At 34.4% G+C, this 20237-nt stretch overlaps 1 protein-coding gene across 3 annotated transcripts in view; it reads left to right on the forward strand.

Moving 5' to 3' along the window:
* Positions 1-209: 209 nt before the first annotated feature.
* The window catches only part of CDH19 (cadherin 19), a 57117-nt gene continuing 37089 nt past the window's right edge, over positions 210-20237 (forward strand). For 2 of the 3 annotated variants that reach the window (XM_066247097.1, XM_066247099.1), the window contains exons 1-3: positions 210-325; positions 1850-2001; positions 17200-17505. In XM_066247097.1, the coding sequence (XP_066103194.1) occupies positions 17311-17505 (195 nt within the window). In that variant the 5' untranslated portion in view covers positions 210-325; positions 1850-2001; positions 17200-17310. The remainder of the gene's footprint in view (positions 326-1849; positions 2002-17199; positions 17506-20237) is intronic. The other variant, XM_066247098.1, reaches the window with a different exon arrangement.

The following is a 20237-nucleotide window of genomic DNA, read 5'->3' on the forward strand; positions in this document are numbered from 1 at the left end:
CATATAATCAGCTCATACTACTTGTGGGAGCTCTCTGCATTTTAATCCCAGACTGTGAGCGGACTCCAGAGTGACCTGAAAACATTTGACACAAAGGGCACAGTGTTCATGGCTTTACTCAGAAAACCCAAAATAGCATTCTGTCAGCAGTGACACACTGAGGGTCGTGGTACAAAAGGCACAGGCTCAGAGCACTGTGGCACATTCAGGTTTGATGAGAAGCCAGAGAAGCAAAAGGAAACCATCTCTTCTACTATTCTTTATGTGTAAACGCGAATCTTGAATTTCAGTTTCCCCTGAAATCCTAGAACTTGAGGAGACACAGGTAAGAATGTGATGGTCAGGCATATATTGAACTATATAAATTATTTTTCAATGGCTATAGGGGCAAACAGGACTTTGCAAAGATCTTTGCTCATTTGCACTTCATAAAGAAAAAGTCTAAATTTTAAAAACTATGGTGTGCATATTAAACTTCCTCTAAATCAAATATGTGTGAGAACAATTCACCATCTCTATGATTTAGATGGAGGAAAATAAAAGTTGCTCATATCTAGAACATTTAAAACACTGTTTCTTGGGGTGGTATGTATCATTATTGCATCTTTTTCTTTCCCTAGATTTTTGGTGTTTAGTCCATCATGTATTACCTCTGTACTATTACATGTCATACACACTAAAGTTATCAATCTTAAAGATATGAGAAAAACTATTTATTTATGAAGTTAATATTTTAATATAATAAACTAATTTATTTTAAGTAAATTATATTCAGTATGGAGTTTTCTGAACATCTGAATAAAATTAAATGTTTCTTTGAAAGACAATGTATTATCAAATCTGACATACAATTACTTAATTTTCTTTCTTTTTTGCTATCAAACTTTCTATTGATTTTCAAACATTCTTAAAACAAAAAGCATAATTAAGAATGTTATAATAATAATACTAATAAAAGTAAACCATTGAGTCTATTATGAATACATACATATTTAAACATGTATGCATATTATTTGCAATATATTATTTATAACAAAAAAGCTAATTTATCAAATATAAAAGACATAAAAGTATAGACTAAGACAATGAAAAACATGAAAGACACTAATAGTCCTTCAATTTTAATGTGTTACAAATAATTTTAATTGGGTTATTAATTTTAATAAACAATTTCAATGAAACTTTCTGAAGGGATCTAGTAAATCTGTAACTACCATATGTTAAAAAAAATATGAAGAGGTAAACAATGGAAATATCTGAATAGAATGGTAAATTTTTATTTAGATTATATAAATTTATGCTTCTATAAATTATTTTTTAAATTATTGTGTCTATATAGAAGTCATTATTTATATAAAATATTTGAAAAATTAGTAATATATACATTTTGAGTGTATTTGCAATACCAAATAACAATAAAATAATATATAATATTCTTAATAAAAATTCTAAGTACTGTTAATGTTTAAGAATGTGTATGCAAATATACATGCTTATAACTTTTTTATTTGTAAAAGCTGAAGGGTATTAAGAATTACAAGCTTTTGGCTATAAAATAAGTCACCAGGAAGTATTGAAAAGTAGGGGATATGATCAAACTCATAGTAACTTAAGAATGTAATATTGTATGTCAACTATAATTTAAAAGTGAATTGTAAAAGATATTTTTAAAATATTAAAATTTTAATGCAATGTGAATATTTCTGCTTACCAATTTTTTAACCAGTAATGTATTTCCACAAAGGAGTAAACATTACAATATTAAAATTCTAGAATTATACAACTTTTAAAAATAACCAGCTTATGAAATTTAGAAATCACCTGATATTTTTTCTTTTTTATTTTTAAGATTTTATTTGCCTATTTTTTGAGAGAGAAAGGGAGGGAAGAACAGAAAGCATCAACTAGGAGTTGCTTCTCATATGTGCCTTATCTAGGCTGGGATTCGAACCTGTGACCTCAACATTCCAGGTTGACGCTTCATCCACTGTACCTCCACAGGTCAGGCTGCCATCTTATTCTTTATATGTGTTTTCTACTTTACCAAGTCTTAACAATGACTCAAATATATTAGGTCATTGTATAAATTATATCTGTATTTTACAGTCTTAATTTTAATAAGTCCTTTACTTGTGCCTTAATAAAATATTTGTATTTTATGATTAAACTTTCTCTCTCTCGCTCTCTTTCTCTCACACACACAATTTGCCTAAGCCTTAAAACACATATTATCCACTTATGTTTTTTGTGTTGTTTTGTTTCCCTTTTGGAATGTTTCCAAAATGCTTATTTCCAGGAAAATCTTATTCATTCAATTAAATCATCATACATCGAAGATGCTTTAAAGTGATATGCACAGATGTTTGCTATGCATTCTTAAGAATTGTTAATATTCTTTTGTTCTAAGATAGATTGATACTGAAGTTTTTCCACTCATGCTCCTGACATGTAACCCTTATATATTGTTACATTTCATATGTTACAGAGTAGTTATATATTTAACATGTTATTGATAGCAGTGCAATAAAAAGTAAATGTGGTTTTATACAGTTAAAAGGACATAGTGTTTTTTTTTTCACATGCCTGTGTTTAAATTGGGTTCCGTTGCCACTGACCTCATGTTTGAGAACCATGCTGATGAACATGAGAGATTGGAAGTTTTATATTTTGTTGTCATGATGATTTCCTTTAATATCCATGATCTTCAATCACCTGTATCTTTGCTTTGGCATATCCGATTGCAGATGAAATGTAAACAAATTCAGAATTCAGTAGCCCCACATGAATTCTTCTTCCTGGCAATGTTGCTGACAGATCACAGATTTGAGAAATGAGTTAGTTTTACCAAAGTGAACAGAAAGATGTTTGACACTGTAAAAAAAAACAAAACAAAAACAAAACCCATAGTGTTAAAGAGTTTTCTACCAACTCACGTTACCACTTATTTCAGAGAATCCAGCAAAATGTTTTAACACTTGCCTGTTTACAACCTACAACAAATCAATTTCTTTTTGAAATGATGCATGCCCTCTTGAAGATTCTTACATGACTCAGTAAGAGAATTCTTACCTGACTTTAAAAACAGTTCTAGCTTTAGGAAAGCAGAAACGGTCTTTGCAGAAATGCATTGCATTACTTACTCAATAAAAGACACACACAATCATCCAATAATACCTTAATGTTACAAAATAAAATGTAATTTTTGGAGACCCTGCTTCAGCATAACAAGTCAAACAGAAACAAGCCCAGAGAGGCAAGCAACAGACTAGTGGTTATGAGAGGGGAAGGTAGGTGGAGGAAGGACAATATGGGCAAAGGGGGTCAATTATATGGTGACTAATGGAAACTAGATGTGAGGGGGGAGGCGAGCACACTGTACTATGTACAGATAGTGAATTTTAATGTTGCACACCTGGCACTTATATGTTATAAAGCCATTGTTCCCTTAATGAAATAAAAATTGGAAATGTTATTGTAGGACAATGACTTATCAACATACAGTATTACTACACCAACAATTTTTGTTCCTTCATTCTGAGACCTTTCATGATAAAAGATTGTTGTGAATTTACAGAATAGTATATTAAAGTGGAAATCATTTGGGCACACAAGTTATGGCTTAAAATAATCTAAGTTATTTTCCTTAAGCACATAATTTACAAATGTGATTCCTACAAAGATGAGCAGGTTATACATACATCATAGGACAGAAAAATGCCCCATTTTTCTGTTTAAAGTTGACTTATTGCTAAATAATTTAAAAGAGTTTGCCATCTATTTTATTCTTAAAAATATCTAGTGGAGAGTCTATGATATCCTTTGATATAAAGATAATACTAACAAATTCAGAAACAAACATTATATATAACCAGAACACTAAAAACAATACAGAGAAGAGAATAGATGCATCTTTTGTTTGAATTTCAATGGTATTGTTGTTATTAAACAAATATTTCTTGATGGTGCTTGAAATTGCTCTTGAACTAGTAAAGCAAAATATATCCCTTCTCTCACAGTGTTAGATAAAGAATAAAGGGTCTGTAGTATTACTTCTTTTTAGCTGGATATAAATCCTCCTTTTAAATAAGTCTTTCATCTGAAGGGCATTGTTTTCTCTTTGCCTATTTATCAATATATTCCTTCTTTATCTAATGTCTATAGAATATGCCAATTCTATAGGCCCATTAGGATTTGAGTCCAAGTTTATTGGTTAATAATAAGTATGTATATGCATTTACATATACACACATGCATATCTGTGACTATATATCTGTCTAAAACATATTTCAAATTTATATATATACATTGTGTCTGTAAAGTCATGGTGCACTTTTGACCGGTCACAGGAAAGCAACAAAAGACAACAGAAATGTAAAATCTGCAGCTAATAAAAGGAAAACCCTCCCAGTTTCTGTAGGATGATGTGGCAGCATGTGCACATGCACAGATGATGATGCAACACCGTGTATACAGCAGAGCAGCCCACGGCCATGCCAGTCAAGATGTGGATGGTACAGAGGAAAGTTCAGTGTGTTCTGTGGCTCGCTAAATTCGAATCCGTGACCAAAGTGCAATGTGAATATCGGAACCTTTATAACGAAGCGCCACCACATAGGAATAACATTACTCAATGAGATAAGCAGTTGAAGGAAACCGGCAGTTTGGTGGAGAAACCCTGTTCTGGTAGGCCATCAGTCAGTGACGAGTCTGTAGAGGCTATACAGGATAGCTACCTAAGGAGTCCTGATAAATCTGTGTGTGAGCCCACATCAAACTGCACTGAATAGGTATGAAACTGGGAGAGTTTTCCTTTTATTTGGTGCAGATTTCACATTTCTATCATCTTTTGTTGCTTTCCTGTGACCAGTTAAAAGTGCACCATGACTTTAAGAACACAATGTGTAGGTATATGTACTTATACATATATATATATATATATATATATATATCATTTGATAATTGTAAGACTGCACAAATTATTTGTTAAAATGCTATGTCACTTTTAAAATGTATATTTAATAAACTCACCTATACATCAGTTTAATTATATATTTATATTTTACCTAGTATTTCAAACACACAGCTCATAACTCATAGGAATGATTTTTTTATAAGATTATGTGAAATCGTATTATAAGGATGTCTCTGAGCTTTTGTTTTGTAGGGATTAAAGAAACAAGGGAAATAGGGATTAAGCAAAGAAAACAAATTTATAGACACAGACAAGAGTGTGGGGGCTGCAGGAGGGAGGAGGGTGTGGAGTGAGGTGGAGTAGTGGGGAGTGGGGGTAGACTGTGAGAGATGGGGCCTTGACTTGGGGCAGCGAGTGCATGACTAGTGTACAGACAATGTGTTATATAACACTGGGGAACAATTGTTTCTTATTTTCTGTTGCTTGAGGTTTTAAAACTTTTTCTATATATTTTTGCATCACTGATTCCAAATCTGAAATCCATTTTACGGTGCATGCTCTAGTTTTTATGCAATTTTAATTTATTTTTGTTACAGTTAATGACATGCATTGGTTTTTAAATTGGAGTTAAAGGGCAACGACTCTTATATTGAACATAACCACAAGGCAATTAATGTTTTACAAACATCACTTTTACATAATTGTAGTTGTTTTTAAGTGTAAAAAATTATTATCTGATAAAAACACCCTCTTATGTTGTTTTAAGATTGAATCATGGCTTCTTCAAGTAAGCGTAAATGTAAGAAGAGCCCTGACCCTTTCTGTTATATATGTGGCTGTTACACACTTCAACGTCAAAGGCGCAATATTTCATCATTTGTGACACATGCATATATTGCCTATTTTCAAGTTCGCCTTGGTGATCAAGACAAGAATTGTGCTCCTCATCTTGTGTGTCATAATTGTGAGGAAATGCTTTGTGACTGGACAAAAGGAAAACACAAAGGAATGCCTTTTGGTATTCCCATGGTTTGGCATGAATCTAAGGACCACAGCAGTGACTGTTATTTCTTTCTGATACATACAAAGGGCATCAGCAAGAAAAAACAGCATATGATCGTAAATCCTAATATTCCTTCAGCAATATGGCCTATCCCACACTCTGAGACACTCTCGGTTCCAGTTTTCAATGGTTTTATTTCTTCTAAGGACAAAGAAGGTGAACATGGTGATCAAGTGTATTTTGATAAGATGCATGAGGAAATGGTTGTAGAATCTGAAAGGTCTTCTGTTGCCAAGCTGTCATTAACCCCTCAGCCGTTTAGCCAACCTGAATTGAATGAGTTCGTAAGAGATTTCGGCCTATCAAAGAAAGCAGCTGAGTTATTAGCCTCCAGGATTCAAGAAAAGAATGTACTTCACCGGTCAGCTAAAGTTTTCCATTTCAGGAAGCATGAACAAATTTTGTGGACTTTTTTTCCAAAGCCAAACATTTTATTTACTGTCATGATATCAGTAGTATTCTCAGCCAGCTAGGTGTTACCACTTACAGTCCAACAGAATGGCAGCTATTTCTTGACAGCTCTAAACGGAGTCTGAAATGTGTTCTCCTACATAACAGTAATGTTTATGCAGCGGTTCCCATTGGTTATTCAACTCATCTGTGAGAAGATTATAATGACATAAAAATTGTCCTCGACTTTCTGAAGTATGAGGAGCATAACTGGATCATTTGTGTGGATCTTAAAATGGTAAATTTCCTGCTAGGACAACAGAGAGGTTTCACAAAGTATCCTTGCTTTTTGTGTTTTTGGGACAGCCGAGCTCGGGAGAAACACTGGACACAGAAGGAGTGGCCAAAATGTGAAGCTCTGGGAGTAGGGATATAAAATATTGTGAATGAACCTGTAGTTAATCGAGACAGAATCATTTTCCCCCACTTCACATCAAACTTGGCTTAATGAAGCAGTTTGTTCAGGCTTTGAATAGAGAAAGTGAATGCTTTCAACATTATTTCTGCTTTTCCTGCCTTGTCTTTTGAGAAGATAAAGGCAGGTGTATTCGATGGACCTCAAAGTCGAACCCTCATACATGAGAAGAATTTGTCAGGAAGATGAATAAGGAGGAGAAAGCAGCATGTCAGTCTTTTGTGGAAGTTACAAAGAACTTCCTTGGCAACAAAAAAGCAAAAAACTATGAACTTCTGGTTCAAACGATACTGTTGGCTTTCCATGACATTGGATGTAACATGAGCATTAAGATTCACTTCCTGAACAGTCACTTTGATAAGTTTCCCGAAAATCTTGGAGCTCTTAGTGATGAACAGACTACTGCTGGAGCATCAAACAAGATTGTCCTCAACAAGTACACAAACACAAGAGCTACAAACGCAAATTTTTGCCTGAATAGAATGTAAATAGTTTTGTGCAAATTTTATGATTAAAATAAGTGTTTTAATATGTTCTATTTTGAAATTGTAGACAAATTCTGATGCAATCATATCTTTTAGTGTATTAGTGTATTTACTGCATTATATTAATTATATTTCCACTAAGATGATGCCCAAAAAGACATTCTACTTCATTATGTTAAACTAAATGTTGAAAATTTTATAATAAGATGAAAACCTGAAATCTTGAATTGCAAAAAACCTGTAGCTTACAGAGAAAAACTAATGTCATATTTGAGATCAACACACTCAAATTAGATAAGAACAAGTGTTTTTGTGGATGTGACAAAAATTTTGTTCCCCAGTGTACACCTGAAGCCTATATATTTTATCGCCAATGTCACCAAATAAATTCAACAAATAATTTTAAAATCAAGCTATATATATGTGAGTTAAATACTAGAAATCTTAATAAGATTAATTGGCTCAATTCTACATATAATGATAAAAAACAATGTTAGGGTTGCCAGATTAAAAAAAAATGTTGAGGAATTATTTCATATAAGATATCATTCCTTTTCTTAGAATGTATTAACTCTCCCTACCTATTGACTAATTGGAGTGGCTCATAGTGCACAAAACATTTATTTACTCAATAATTCCGTCATTCATCCAGATTATACTGAATGTGTCCACATTTAAGCACTTAGAAATGTTTATCCTCTTTGGAATCAATTACAGAGGAATCAGAAACTTAAAGAAGATAACCTAAGTAACTTTTAAAATGCATTTTCTATCCTAGATTAACTATATACATGTATCTATATAGATATAGATATAGATATAGACAGATGTAGATATAGATATATTATATATTTGGAATTTAAGTAATATACCTAACTTTATTTGTTTTGAAAATTATAGCCTGACCTGTACTGGTGCAGTGGATAAGCTGTCAACCTGGAATACTGAGGTCACCAGTTCGAAACAGTGGGCTTGCCTGGTCACGGCTCATATAAGAAGCAACTATGAGTTGATCCTTTCAACTCATCCCCCAACTTTCTCTCCTCCTACATTCTCTTTCTCTCTCTCCTCTCTCTAGAGTCAATAAATAAATCTTTAAAAGAGAGAGAGAATTATAGAGAGGGAATTTATTTACTGAAAGCTTGCCATTCATGTTAATGAAATTTAAATTCTATATTTCTTAAAACTCTTTTTGAGACCATTAGAACTGTGACTACTACTTTATGGATGTGTGAATGTAGCCTCACCTTCAGCTGTCTATCTCTTTTTGTATTTACTACTCTTAACTACCTTTCATCTGTATAACTATTCATAAAATAAAAGATTTTATTCACTATAAAATTTAATATTTAATTTTATTTTCAGCTATTAAGTGCTGTTATTTAATGTGTTAACATCACATATGAAAAGCAGCCAACAAAAAAATATTTTCTGCCTGCTACCTCGATGCCACCAAGGCAAATGCTTTTCTCTCTCTCTTTCTTTCTCTCTCTCTCTTTACAACTCCAAAAAAAAAAAACCAACTACTTTAAATAATTACCTAAGGAATAAAAGAATTGTACTATGTACCTCAAGGAAAAAAAATCTAAAATTGCTCATTTTTCACAAAATTCAGTGCCTTTATACCTATCTAATTTTAACTTCAAAAGTTGTTCATTATAACACTGACTATAGAAAGAATTTTTTCAAGTTTTATTTTTTTAATACCATGCTCCAAACTGATTGTAATATTTTACTTATGGTGGGTATGCATGAAAAACATCCTGATCTTAAACTTTCAAGGATTGCTTTTAGCTCTAATTGCACCAGACAAATCATGAAATCACAAGGGAAAATAAAACTCAAAATAAAAGACTTAAGCATTTGCTGTAAAAAATTGTGAGAAAATGGCAGAAGAATTGAGTACCTAATATTAAGGAGGAAATGGCCTTGAAAAATCTGGTCTGGTTTGACTAGAGAAAGCAAGGCTTGACATAACAGAAGAAGGAATTAGCTGGATTCTACAGGCTGTGGAGATTTGTAGCCTTAATATCTTCACTTGGAAATAGTTTAACCTGGATGGCTGTCTGAAATAATCTGCTGTTTAAAATTAATATGCAAATGAACTTGTCCCTGGGCACATCATATTTCTCCCCAACTCTGGCCCTATCCAACTTCTTGTATTCTTTCAGATTAGGCACTTTTTTATCTGCTCTGAAATGTCTTTTATTCCAGCTACTGTCTATAGCTGGCCTTTGAGACTCTCTTTCTCTTGTCAGTTTATGTAAGCTCACTTTGATCTTCTACCTTCTCTTTTTAAAAGGAAGTTAACCATGACTTTCACATTGAATTACAAGGAAGGTTAACAAAGAGAGCACATGAAATATCTATTAAGGTGCAGGGAATAGAGTTGGGGGTTTTATTAGGATGCTGGGCTATGTAACCAAGTAACTATCAAATTCTCAGCAAGCTCATTCACAAGTAGTTAATGAATCCCTGGAGCCCAGCTCCATGCTCCATGCAGTCACTCAGGGACCCAAGCATGGCCGAGTCTCCATCATCTCATTCCTACAGTGCCTGGTTGCCAAAGAAGAGAGAAATAAGACAGAAAAACAATATCCATAGGCTTTTCATTTCTTCAGAACCCAATCAGTAGTTAGACATGCTTCTTTAAATTGATGAACATAAAAATGTTCTTTTATATTCTAAGGATTATTTTAGAAACCGTAATTTTAAGAGTTTCCCTTTCATTTTTCTTTTCAGCTGTGGAACTTTCTGACTATTGTAAAGCATAAGTCTCTTAAAGTACAATTTTGATCAGGTCTACTCTATGGTTTTCTAAAGATGGAGACATTATATTAATTGCCATCTGCTCTTCTTTATGAGAAGCTGGCTTAGCTCAGCTTAGCTCAGTTTTCCATAAGCCTTTCAGAATGCATTATATTTTTATAAGTTTTCACAGATGGAATAATTATCTTTATGTAACCAAGAAGAGGTCATAGAAAAGACAATGTCTAATTAGATCCAGTTACAAATAGCATAAGTGCATAGATTATAATATTTTCATCCATTAAGTCATAATTAGTCTTCTTTGAAAATATAATTGTTCTGAGTCACACTGGGATCATTTTCAGCCTATATATACCCATGCAATATCACATATTGCTTCAAGCATGACAATTTTTTATTTGTCATAATCATTTAGCTGTGCTTGAAGAAATATAATACCATTCAAATCATTTGAAAACACATGTAGAAGACATACATCAGGGGCAATGTGTCCTATACTATTTTTGCAATAGTTATTTATGAAGTTTTATGTATGTGTGTGTGTGTGTGTGTGTGTGTGTGTGTGTTTGCAGAAATAACAGCAGCTCAATATTTCAAAGTTTGGAAGTAAGTAAATGATCAGATCTTTACACTCCATTTATAGGGAGGTATTTTTATAGTTAAAAACATGTGACACGTAGCATGCATCAAATAGTCTCCTGTATGCATGAACTCATTCAGTCAAGATAATGACCCTATGGAATAGGCACTGTTATTAACTTCATTTTTCACACGAGATGACTGAGGCACCTAGAGGTGAGCCCAGGTGTCCGAAGGTGTACGGCTCGTGGGTGGCGGACTGTTCTCTCCATTCAGTCATCCCTGCTGCACTCTTCTGTTCACAAATCTGCCTTTAGAACATTTCAGCTTGACGTTATTTGGTAGAATAACTCCAGCGTCAGTCAAGAGTAATCTCTTGATCATCACTATGGTGCTAAATAAACTTTACTTATGTAAAAAGTCTTATAATTTATCATAAGAATATGTATATGTGTATCAGCTGAACAAATATTAAAATGTAGAAATACACATAAGTGAAATTTAAATCCATTTAAAATTTTTCAATTCAGAGATGATTTCTGTCTGCGTCTGAGGGCATAACCTTCCACACCTTCTTCTCTGCATTTGTCTACATTTTCCTTAAATGAATGAAATAATTTTATGCATATTTAGTTTCTTTTCCTCACCTAACAAAGTGTTACAACCGTATTTCCATATCATAAAATGACTTTATAGCATTATATTCAATGGCTGAATAACATTATGTGAACATGAATTGTAAAATTTGTTTTTATTCACTTGTTCCTTGTCAACTGTGAGGCCAATTTTATGTTTCTTCTCCAAATGAATAGATTCAGAGTATTCAGGGAATTTCCAGTGTTTTTAAATTATACAATGAAAATAAAAATATAGACAAATATACATGGATTTACCTCTTTAAATAAAGTAAGTCATATTAGAATAATATTTTAGATACAAGAAATAAAGCATTGTTTTGTTTGTCCTTGTTACTTATTTTTAAAAGGATAGTAAGAGAAAGGCGTTTAAGAAAGAAAATATTTTCCAGGTTTGACTGCAATCACACAGGGAGATAAGGGTGAGAAGTAGCCTAAGGATATGTAATGGCTAAATGATCAGATCACAAAATGGCAAAGACATAATTAAGTTCTATGCAGATTAATTGCACTGACAACCTATAACTAGGAATAGGGTCCAACAGGAACATTGGACAAATCTTCAGTACAGAGGCACACAAAGAGTTAGCCTGAAAATAATTAGGAGAAATCATATTTTGGTCGCTTGTGGAAGGCGGGGGAACTTAGGATACTGGATTTTTAAAAAATGTGATTTTGCTAGTGTGTTTTTCATCAACTGGAATCTGTCTCTTCTCATTCTAGAATATTTTGCATGCTCAGGCTCAATCTTGTCAATGCTTAGCACACTGAATGTGGAGCTCATTTAACTACAGCCCTCCTCACTGTTCAGAAATAGAGTTCACAGTGGCCGGCCAGGGACAGAGTGACACTGGTTGGTCCGTATCTTAGGACACGACACAAATAGTGAATGGAAGAAGGTGTACTGTCAGAGAGGGTTTGAGACATTCCAAGACAGGCATTCTGACTTTACGTTGCTTTATCTGTAGCACATGGCTTTTACTCGTGACAGTAAATGTGCACAGTATGTTTAATGAGAATTCGTAAATGGAACAGAAAATGATCTTTTATATTCTAGGTCTGTGAAGGAAGAGTGGGTACATAGATGGTTACAGTTTGGGGTCTAGAAATACTGCTCTCTTCTCACTTGGGGAATGCAGCCTCTATCCACTCTCTCTTTTTTCCGGATTTCCTATTAGCAGTTCTGAGAAAGCCATTTAAAAGTCTTTATGGAGTGTCACTCTATGAGTCTGCCAAGTTTCCTTTGATTTCTAAAAGATCAGAAATAGGATTAAGCTTCTTTATTTATCCCATCCACAGTTCCCCAGCTTCAACTTTAATCTTCCCCCTTACAACCACCAAATCCATCATTGTGACTTCTTTTTTTTAACAATCTCCCGAGTCTTTAGAATAAGAGGGGTGGAGGTCTCCTAAAAGGAGATCATGGAAAACATTTTGAATGTCTAGTTTCAAGACTTATCGAAACATTACAATGCAATTTATATATCTTTATTCAATTTTTAAAGGTGTACTACTAGCGACAGATGTCATGCATGCTATCAGATATCTGTGAATTTTCTTTCTTCTGTTCAGTAAAGCATAGTTCTGTGTTCTTGAGATTAGATTTCCATGCCTACCTTTACTGTTAGGTAACTATTTGGTATTGGGCAGGCTCCTTAAAATTTCTAGATATAAATTTCTTCATATGGGTATGTCATACATTAGATGAAATACATTTTCAATACTAAAATCATGTGATTCTTCTTGGATGTAACATTTGATGCTTATGAAAATAGTGTTACTCTAATATAGGCAAAATTGTTTTATTATGTAATAATATTTTAATACCAAAGCCATTTTATTGTTATACATTATATTTTTTAACATATAATGTACTCTATACTCTATTTGATAAATTCAAATAATTATGCTTAGATACTGGCAATGAGATTAAATCTAATGCACTAACAAGAGACAGTATTAGCATGATATTCTTTTTCCATTTTAGAATAATAGGTAGGTTTTTATCCAGGTATCCGCCTGATTGGAAAATAGGACCAGGATTGCAGGTGTAGGGCAAAAATATCCCTGCTTGATTCTCTAGGGATCATCTCAGAATACTAATTGAGAGCATTTTTCCTTATTAGCCGGGCCTCAGCCCTGAGTATTTCTCAGTCTGGCACTGTTGACAGCTGCCAACACTCTTCAATCACAAGTGGACCATTATTTGAAATGTTTTCTTTTCCCCTGAAATAGAAGAGTATATTTTCTGACCATTATGGAAAATGTAGAATGTAGAAGAGTATAAACGAAGCCACATTATTTCATCATTCAGACATCGTTACTGTTACTATTTCATTCTTGTATCTACATACAAAAATGTTCAAATGAAAGGGTACTCAGAGCTGTTCTATTATGATTTAGGATAATACAATTGTATTTTGACTTTTAAATTTTGATTTAATTGTGAAATATTTCAATCATACACATCACCTGAAAAATATAACATATAATAGAAAAATCACCCAGATTTAGTGAGTGTCATTGTTTGAGATATATATATATATATATCTTCAGATTGTTTTAGATTGTTTCTCTCCCTACTGTCATGGTGCTCATCATGGTAAATTCTGCATGTCATTTTTCTTTACCATTGACTTGGTTTATGCAATCTATTTATGACCATAACCTCGTAGGACACAGTCTTCTAATTTTGAAACATTTGTATACTTGTATTATATACTGCCCTAATTTTAACTTTCGTTTTTCATAATTTTTTTCTAATTAATTCAATTTATATTTGCCTCCCAGTGGACAAATTTGAAGATTCTTCACTGCATAAAGGAGAAAAAACTATCTGTTAGTTTCCAGGTTAAACGTATTTTTACTTATGTGAGACCATGGCCTCAATCAAGATAAAGCACAGAGCCATCCACGTGCAGTGTTCCCTGGTCATCCTTCCTGTTCCTGTCTCATCTCCATTCTCTCTCACTACTAATCTGCTTTCTATCGTTGTGATAGGTTTCTATTTCTAGAAAGATATATTAATGGAAACATAGAATATAAATTTTCTGTCAAGCTTCTATTACTCAGCATAATTATTTTGAGATATTTTTTTTTCAGTGGTGAGTAGGAGAAGGAATTGTCTTATTTCTTTTTATTTATTTATTTATTTATTTATTTACAGAGACAGAGAGAGAGTCAGAGAGAGGTATAGATAGGGAAAATAGACAGGAACTGAGAGAGATGAGAAGCATCAATCATCAGTTTTTTGTTGCGACCCCTTAGTTGTTCATTGGTTGCTTTCTCATATGTGCCATGACCGTGGGCCTTCAGCAGACTGAGAAACCCCCCGCTCAAGCCAGTGACCTTGGGTCCATGGTAGTGAGCTTTTTTGCTCAAGCCAGATGAGCCTGCGCTCAAGTTGGCAACCCCAGGGTTTCAAACCTGGGTCGTTCCGCATCCCAGTCCGACACTCTATCCACTGCGCCACCACCTGGTCAGGCTAATTGTCTTATTTCTATTTATCAGTTGGTGTATTATTTTCCATAAAATGACAGTTAACCTTTATTCAGCTCACCCCATAGAAATGTTCCGACTGTTTCTGTTGGAAGCTGTGTGTCCTGTTTTCATGTTTTGTGATTCAAAATGTCTCCCATGGAGTGGCTAGAGATGTTATTATATACATCAATAGTTCATGTTGATACGTATTGGTCACTTGTCAGAGCAGTCTACTTGAGTTGCTGTTATATCACTTTATCTGTAAGATGTTGACTACCAGAATTTTTTTTCTACATCTATCATTTGTGCCATTATCATCATAAATGTTACTTCTTCATGTCATTTATCTTGCAACACGTTGTTATTGATGTATAAACAGTAGAACCATTTTAAAAATATTAATAAAACAAAAATAAAAATTTATATTTACCTATATTTTTATTAATGCATTATGTTGGCTCACATATTCAACATTATAAGGGTACTTAATGTTACTGTTAGTGATTTTCCAAATTTATGCAAAATATTTTCCCATAAAGGAAACCACATGTTCATATGTTTTCATTATTCACTAGCTATTAAATATACATAGTTAATTTCTGAACAACAGACATTACTTTGAATTTCAAATAGTCAATATAAGGATGAATTTTTTTTTATTTATTCATTTTAGAGAGGAGAGGGAGAGACACAGAGAGAGAGAGAGAGAGAGAGAGAGAGAAGGGGGGAGGAGCTGGAAGCATCAACTCCCATATGTGCCTTGACCAGGCAAGCCCAGGGTTTCGAACCGGCAACCTCAGCATTTCCAGGTTGACGCTTTATCCACTGCACCACCACAGGTCAGGCTATAAGGATGAAATTTATCTTTAATTTTCACCTCAGCTGAATTTTATTATGACCTTTGTTAAGTAAACTTATAACAAAGGATATATTGGCTTGAAGGTAATATAGACAAACCACACCATCCACATTTCTGACAATGCATTCTTTCTTTTTTTAAAATATTTTATTTATTGATTTTTAGAGAGAGGGGAGAGAGGGAGAGAGAGAGAGAGAGAGAGAGAAGGGGGAGGAGCTGGAAGCATCAACTCCCATATGTGCCTTGACCAGGCAAGCCCAGGGTTTCGAACCGGCAACCTCAGCATTTACAGATCGACGCTTTATCCACTGCGCCACCACAGGTCAGGCACATTCTTTCTTAAGTAGGTGCTTTTTAACACTCTTCCTAACAAGAGCCAAAGACCTAAAATATCTCTCAAGATATGTGCATAAATACAGGAACACTCAAAAGAAGATCATATAGAAAACTCCTAATAGAAATAGGAATTCGCCCTGGCCGGTTGGCTCAGCGGTAGAGCGTCGGCCTAGCGTGTGGAGGACCCGGGTTTGATTCCCGGCCAGGGCACATAGGAGAAGCGCCCATTTGCTTCTCCACCCCTCCGCCGCGCTTTCCTCTCTGTCTCTCTCTTCCCCTCCCGCAGCCAAGGCTCCATTGGAGCAAAGATGGCCCGGGCGCTGGGCATGGCTCTGTGGCCTCTGCCTCAGGCGCTAGAGTGGCTCTGGTCGCAATATGGCGACGCCCAGGATGGGCAGAGCATCGCCCCCTGGGGGGCAGAGCACCGCCCCTGGTGGGCGTGCCGGGTGGATCCCGGTCGGGCGCATGCGGGAGTCTGACTGTCTCTCCCTGTTTCCAGCTTCAGAAAAATGAAAAAAAAAAAAAAAGAAAAAAAAAGAAATAGGAATTCTATGGCTTTAAACCACATTATTTCTTTGACAAGATAAAAAATATTCCATATCTTACCTTTCATAGTATAAAATGGTAAAAATCTTGCACAGACTCTCTATTCACAGTGTTTTTTAACATCAGCAGAAGTAATTATCAAATTATCTGGGAGTTCACGTGCATTGTCATTTTATTTATTTAACACTACATAAAACGATAGTTCAGAAAACTGTATGAGGAAACGTATATTTCTGTTGAAAAAGAGGAGAAATATCAGTTTTTCCTTGCTGGCTTGACTATTGCTTTAACGGGAAAGTTTCTTGTTTTGTTTTGTTTTGTGTTGTTTCTGTTTTTTAACTGAGATGGGATAGAAGAAATAAGCATATAAAAAAAAGAAAGAAAAGTCTATCTCAATTTCCACTGTCAATCAAGAGATACCAGAGCAATCTTGCAACCCAGGCACATTTGACCACATCTTCCCCTGGGCGGTGTCTGAGCAGAAGTGTCTCACTACCCCGTTCAAGTTGTGGCTGATACAAAATATAATTAACCAGTCTAATTGAAACATAAATCAAATGTAAATTTTCCATTTTTTACAGATGCACGAGTTGAATCTTTACTTGAGCAATTATGTGAGAAAATGTTATTTTTAAAATTGGCAAATTCTGTTTTGTGTCTTGTTCTTTAGGAATATGAATGATGTTTAAGAACTGAAAGATTCTAGAGAAGCATAAGATTTTCATTTGCAACGTATTGTTTCTTGTGAAGAGGATCAAGCAGCTTGCCTCCAAGGGGCAGAATGAATGTTTGCTTATTGCTGCCTCTTGTGCTGGGGATTCCTCTCCTACTGCCTTGCCTGACAGCGACAGAAACCCAGGAAACAGAGGGTGTAAGGAGCCCAGGGGGGTCTCATTGGCGACCTAAGCGTGGCTGGATGTGGCGGTCGTTTTCTGTACAAGAGGAAATGAATAATACCAGTCAATTCGTTGGCCAGGTACTGATTTTCTGAAACTGTGATAGGAAGTAACATTGTATGAATCTAAGTAAATGAATTTTCTCAGTAGAGCCATGAAAAACCTCAAACACCAGCATTGTTAATTGTTCAGATTTGTTAATACCTGAAGTATCCACCAGAGCTTGAGAAAGAAAGGAAAAACCTGGTTTTCAAATTTTGCTTTAGTCTCCCATATAAAAATGCAGCCCTCATTGTCAACATCTGGAAATGTAATGGTGTTATTTTTGGTAATGGATCAAAGCAACTACACTGAGAACAGTAACAGAACAATAACATCACTGCAATATTTAGCCTGATGTTCTACTATGCTAAGTAGGTGTTGATATACCCTCGTTAATTTTTAATGGAACAGATTAATACCAAATCCTTTTACAGTTGAGTAGCTTCAAGAGCCTACATACTTCACTTGATTAGTGAAGTTGAAGTACAAAGAGTAATTATTTTCACTTTCCTATAAGAATTTATTTTAAGAGAATTTTCTTAATGAGAAAGAACACGTCCTATTTATGCTTTTGGTTTTTATTGTTCCTTGATTTTCTTTAAACAGAGGTAATTACAATATCATGTCCCTTTCTGTAAAGCTCTATCTTGAGATGCCTGAACTGAAGTAAGTTTAACCGCTAATTAACCAGCACTAAAATTTAATTGGGCCCAAAGGGTAAAGCACTCAAAATTCATTAACCTTTTTTCCCCTAGTCCTTTTAGGAGAGCTGCCATCTTAGCCTGATGTCCAGATTCTATAGGAGTTATCTATCTCTTCCATCACCCAAGTGTACATGAGCACATTCAACCAGAGGCTTAGATTAGATCTTAGGCAAATATATTTCAAAATGTGTGTGCCCGTGTGCGTGTGTGTGTGCCCTGCAAGTAATATTTCTCATCCTTTTTTATATTCTAAGATGAATGCAGGCAGATCACAGACAAGATGCCACCTATGAGGTCCATACTAAACTGTCCACTACCTAATGGAGTCAGTCCAGCCACATGTGCAGTGGACTCCGCCGAGCTCCATAGTCTCTCGGTTCATTGAAAGAGGACAGACTAACACGGGTTGGTGGCTTTTAGTGAGTCAGTCCCATTTCCTAGTGTCTATTTTTCTGCTCCGTACACAAATCCCCTTTTTGCTTGTCTTTCACACGACAGTTGGTTTTGCCATTTGTCCTATTTTGTCATTCTGTAAGTGTATTTATGAAAATATTCAACCAGATTTTTTAAAAATAACCTCATTAGGCTTAAACAACATGCAGAACATACAGATACCTCATTCAAAGAGAGTAATAATGAACATTTAGGTGCCTGTTGTTAAATAGCTAGTAAAAGTAACACATAGCTGAGGTGTCCGACATAATTTTCTTCCTGAACTATTTGTTAAAAGTGATTTTAAGTTTAGAAACACAATTCAGTAAAAATGTAAAGTTTTTTTGATTTTCCAAATTGATAATAACTGCTTGAGAAAATGTTTTTTGAATGGCAATATACACATTTTATAATGCTAGCATCCATCTAATTGAAATGTGTTTAACTAATACATCTTGTGACATTAAGAGGTAGATGTTCAAAAATATTTTTGCTATTTTTACTTAAATATGGGGCCTTAAAAAGATCACTTGCACTGATCTATAAAAATTACCTTATAAATATACTTGAGATGTATGTATTTCTTACTAAATTTGACTTGTTTTTATTCTAATATTAAATGAAATTTTCAAACTACATCAAAATGGTATTTGAAAACCAGGGGTTGTGCTTTGCTTTTATTTAGATATAGTTATTTGACAGGGCATTTGTTTCCCTTAATTATTTTTTATTTTCAGAGACAGAGCAAGAGTCAGAGAGGGGGATAGATAGGGACAGACAGACAGGAACAGAGAGAGATGAGAAGCATCAATCATTAGATTTTCGTTGCAACACCTTAGTTGTTTATTGATTGTTTTCTCATATGTGCCTTGACCATGGGCCTTCAGCAGACCCAGTAACCCCTTGCTCAAGCCAGTGACCTTGGGTCCAAGCTGGTGAACTTTTTGCTCAAACCAGATGAGCCCACGCTCAAGCTGGTGACCTCGGGGTCTCAAACCTGGGTCTTCTGCATCCCAGTCCAATGCTCTATCCACTGCGCCACCGCCTGGTCAGGCTCCTTAATTTCTTATCATTAGGTAATGACGACTTCGTTTTTATTTTATGATAATGAAGGATTATCAAATTAAAAGAGCTAGAACTTTTTTAATTATCTTTTTGTTACTGGTACCCATTTGTTTCTTTTACTGCATAGCAGTGGTATTCAACGTTATTAAAATGAGTCATTTTAGATATCTTCAGATATTCTTCCCAGTCACATACAAAAAATGTATTAATTGGTCCAGAATAATACATTCTACCTGGAGCTATCAGAAAAGGTCTGAATTTAAGATTGCATTTCTTGGCTAATTTTGTAAAATTTCAGGGAAGTTCTTACTTTGAAGGAAGGCATATTCAGAAGTGATGAAACAGGAAAACCCAAGATTCACAATAATTAGGAGTTTATGCTAGGCTTTCCTCTTTATGTGAAAATAATTTAAATATAAAGAAACCATAAAACCCATTTTATCTATTCCATAATAATCCTTGTTTCTACATATAAAATTCAAAATTACATTAACACTATGAATTATAAACAGAATTATTTGCTTTTAAAAAATAAAAATAATGAGAGCACAGAGAAGAATGGGTATGTT

The sequence above is a fragment of the Saccopteryx bilineata genome, chromosome 11, assembly GCF_036850765.1.
Source record: "Saccopteryx bilineata isolate mSacBil1 chromosome 11, mSacBil1_pri_phased_curated, whole genome shotgun sequence".
NCBI classification, from domain to species: Eukaryota; Metazoa; Chordata; class Mammalia; order Chiroptera; family Emballonuridae; genus Saccopteryx; species Saccopteryx bilineata.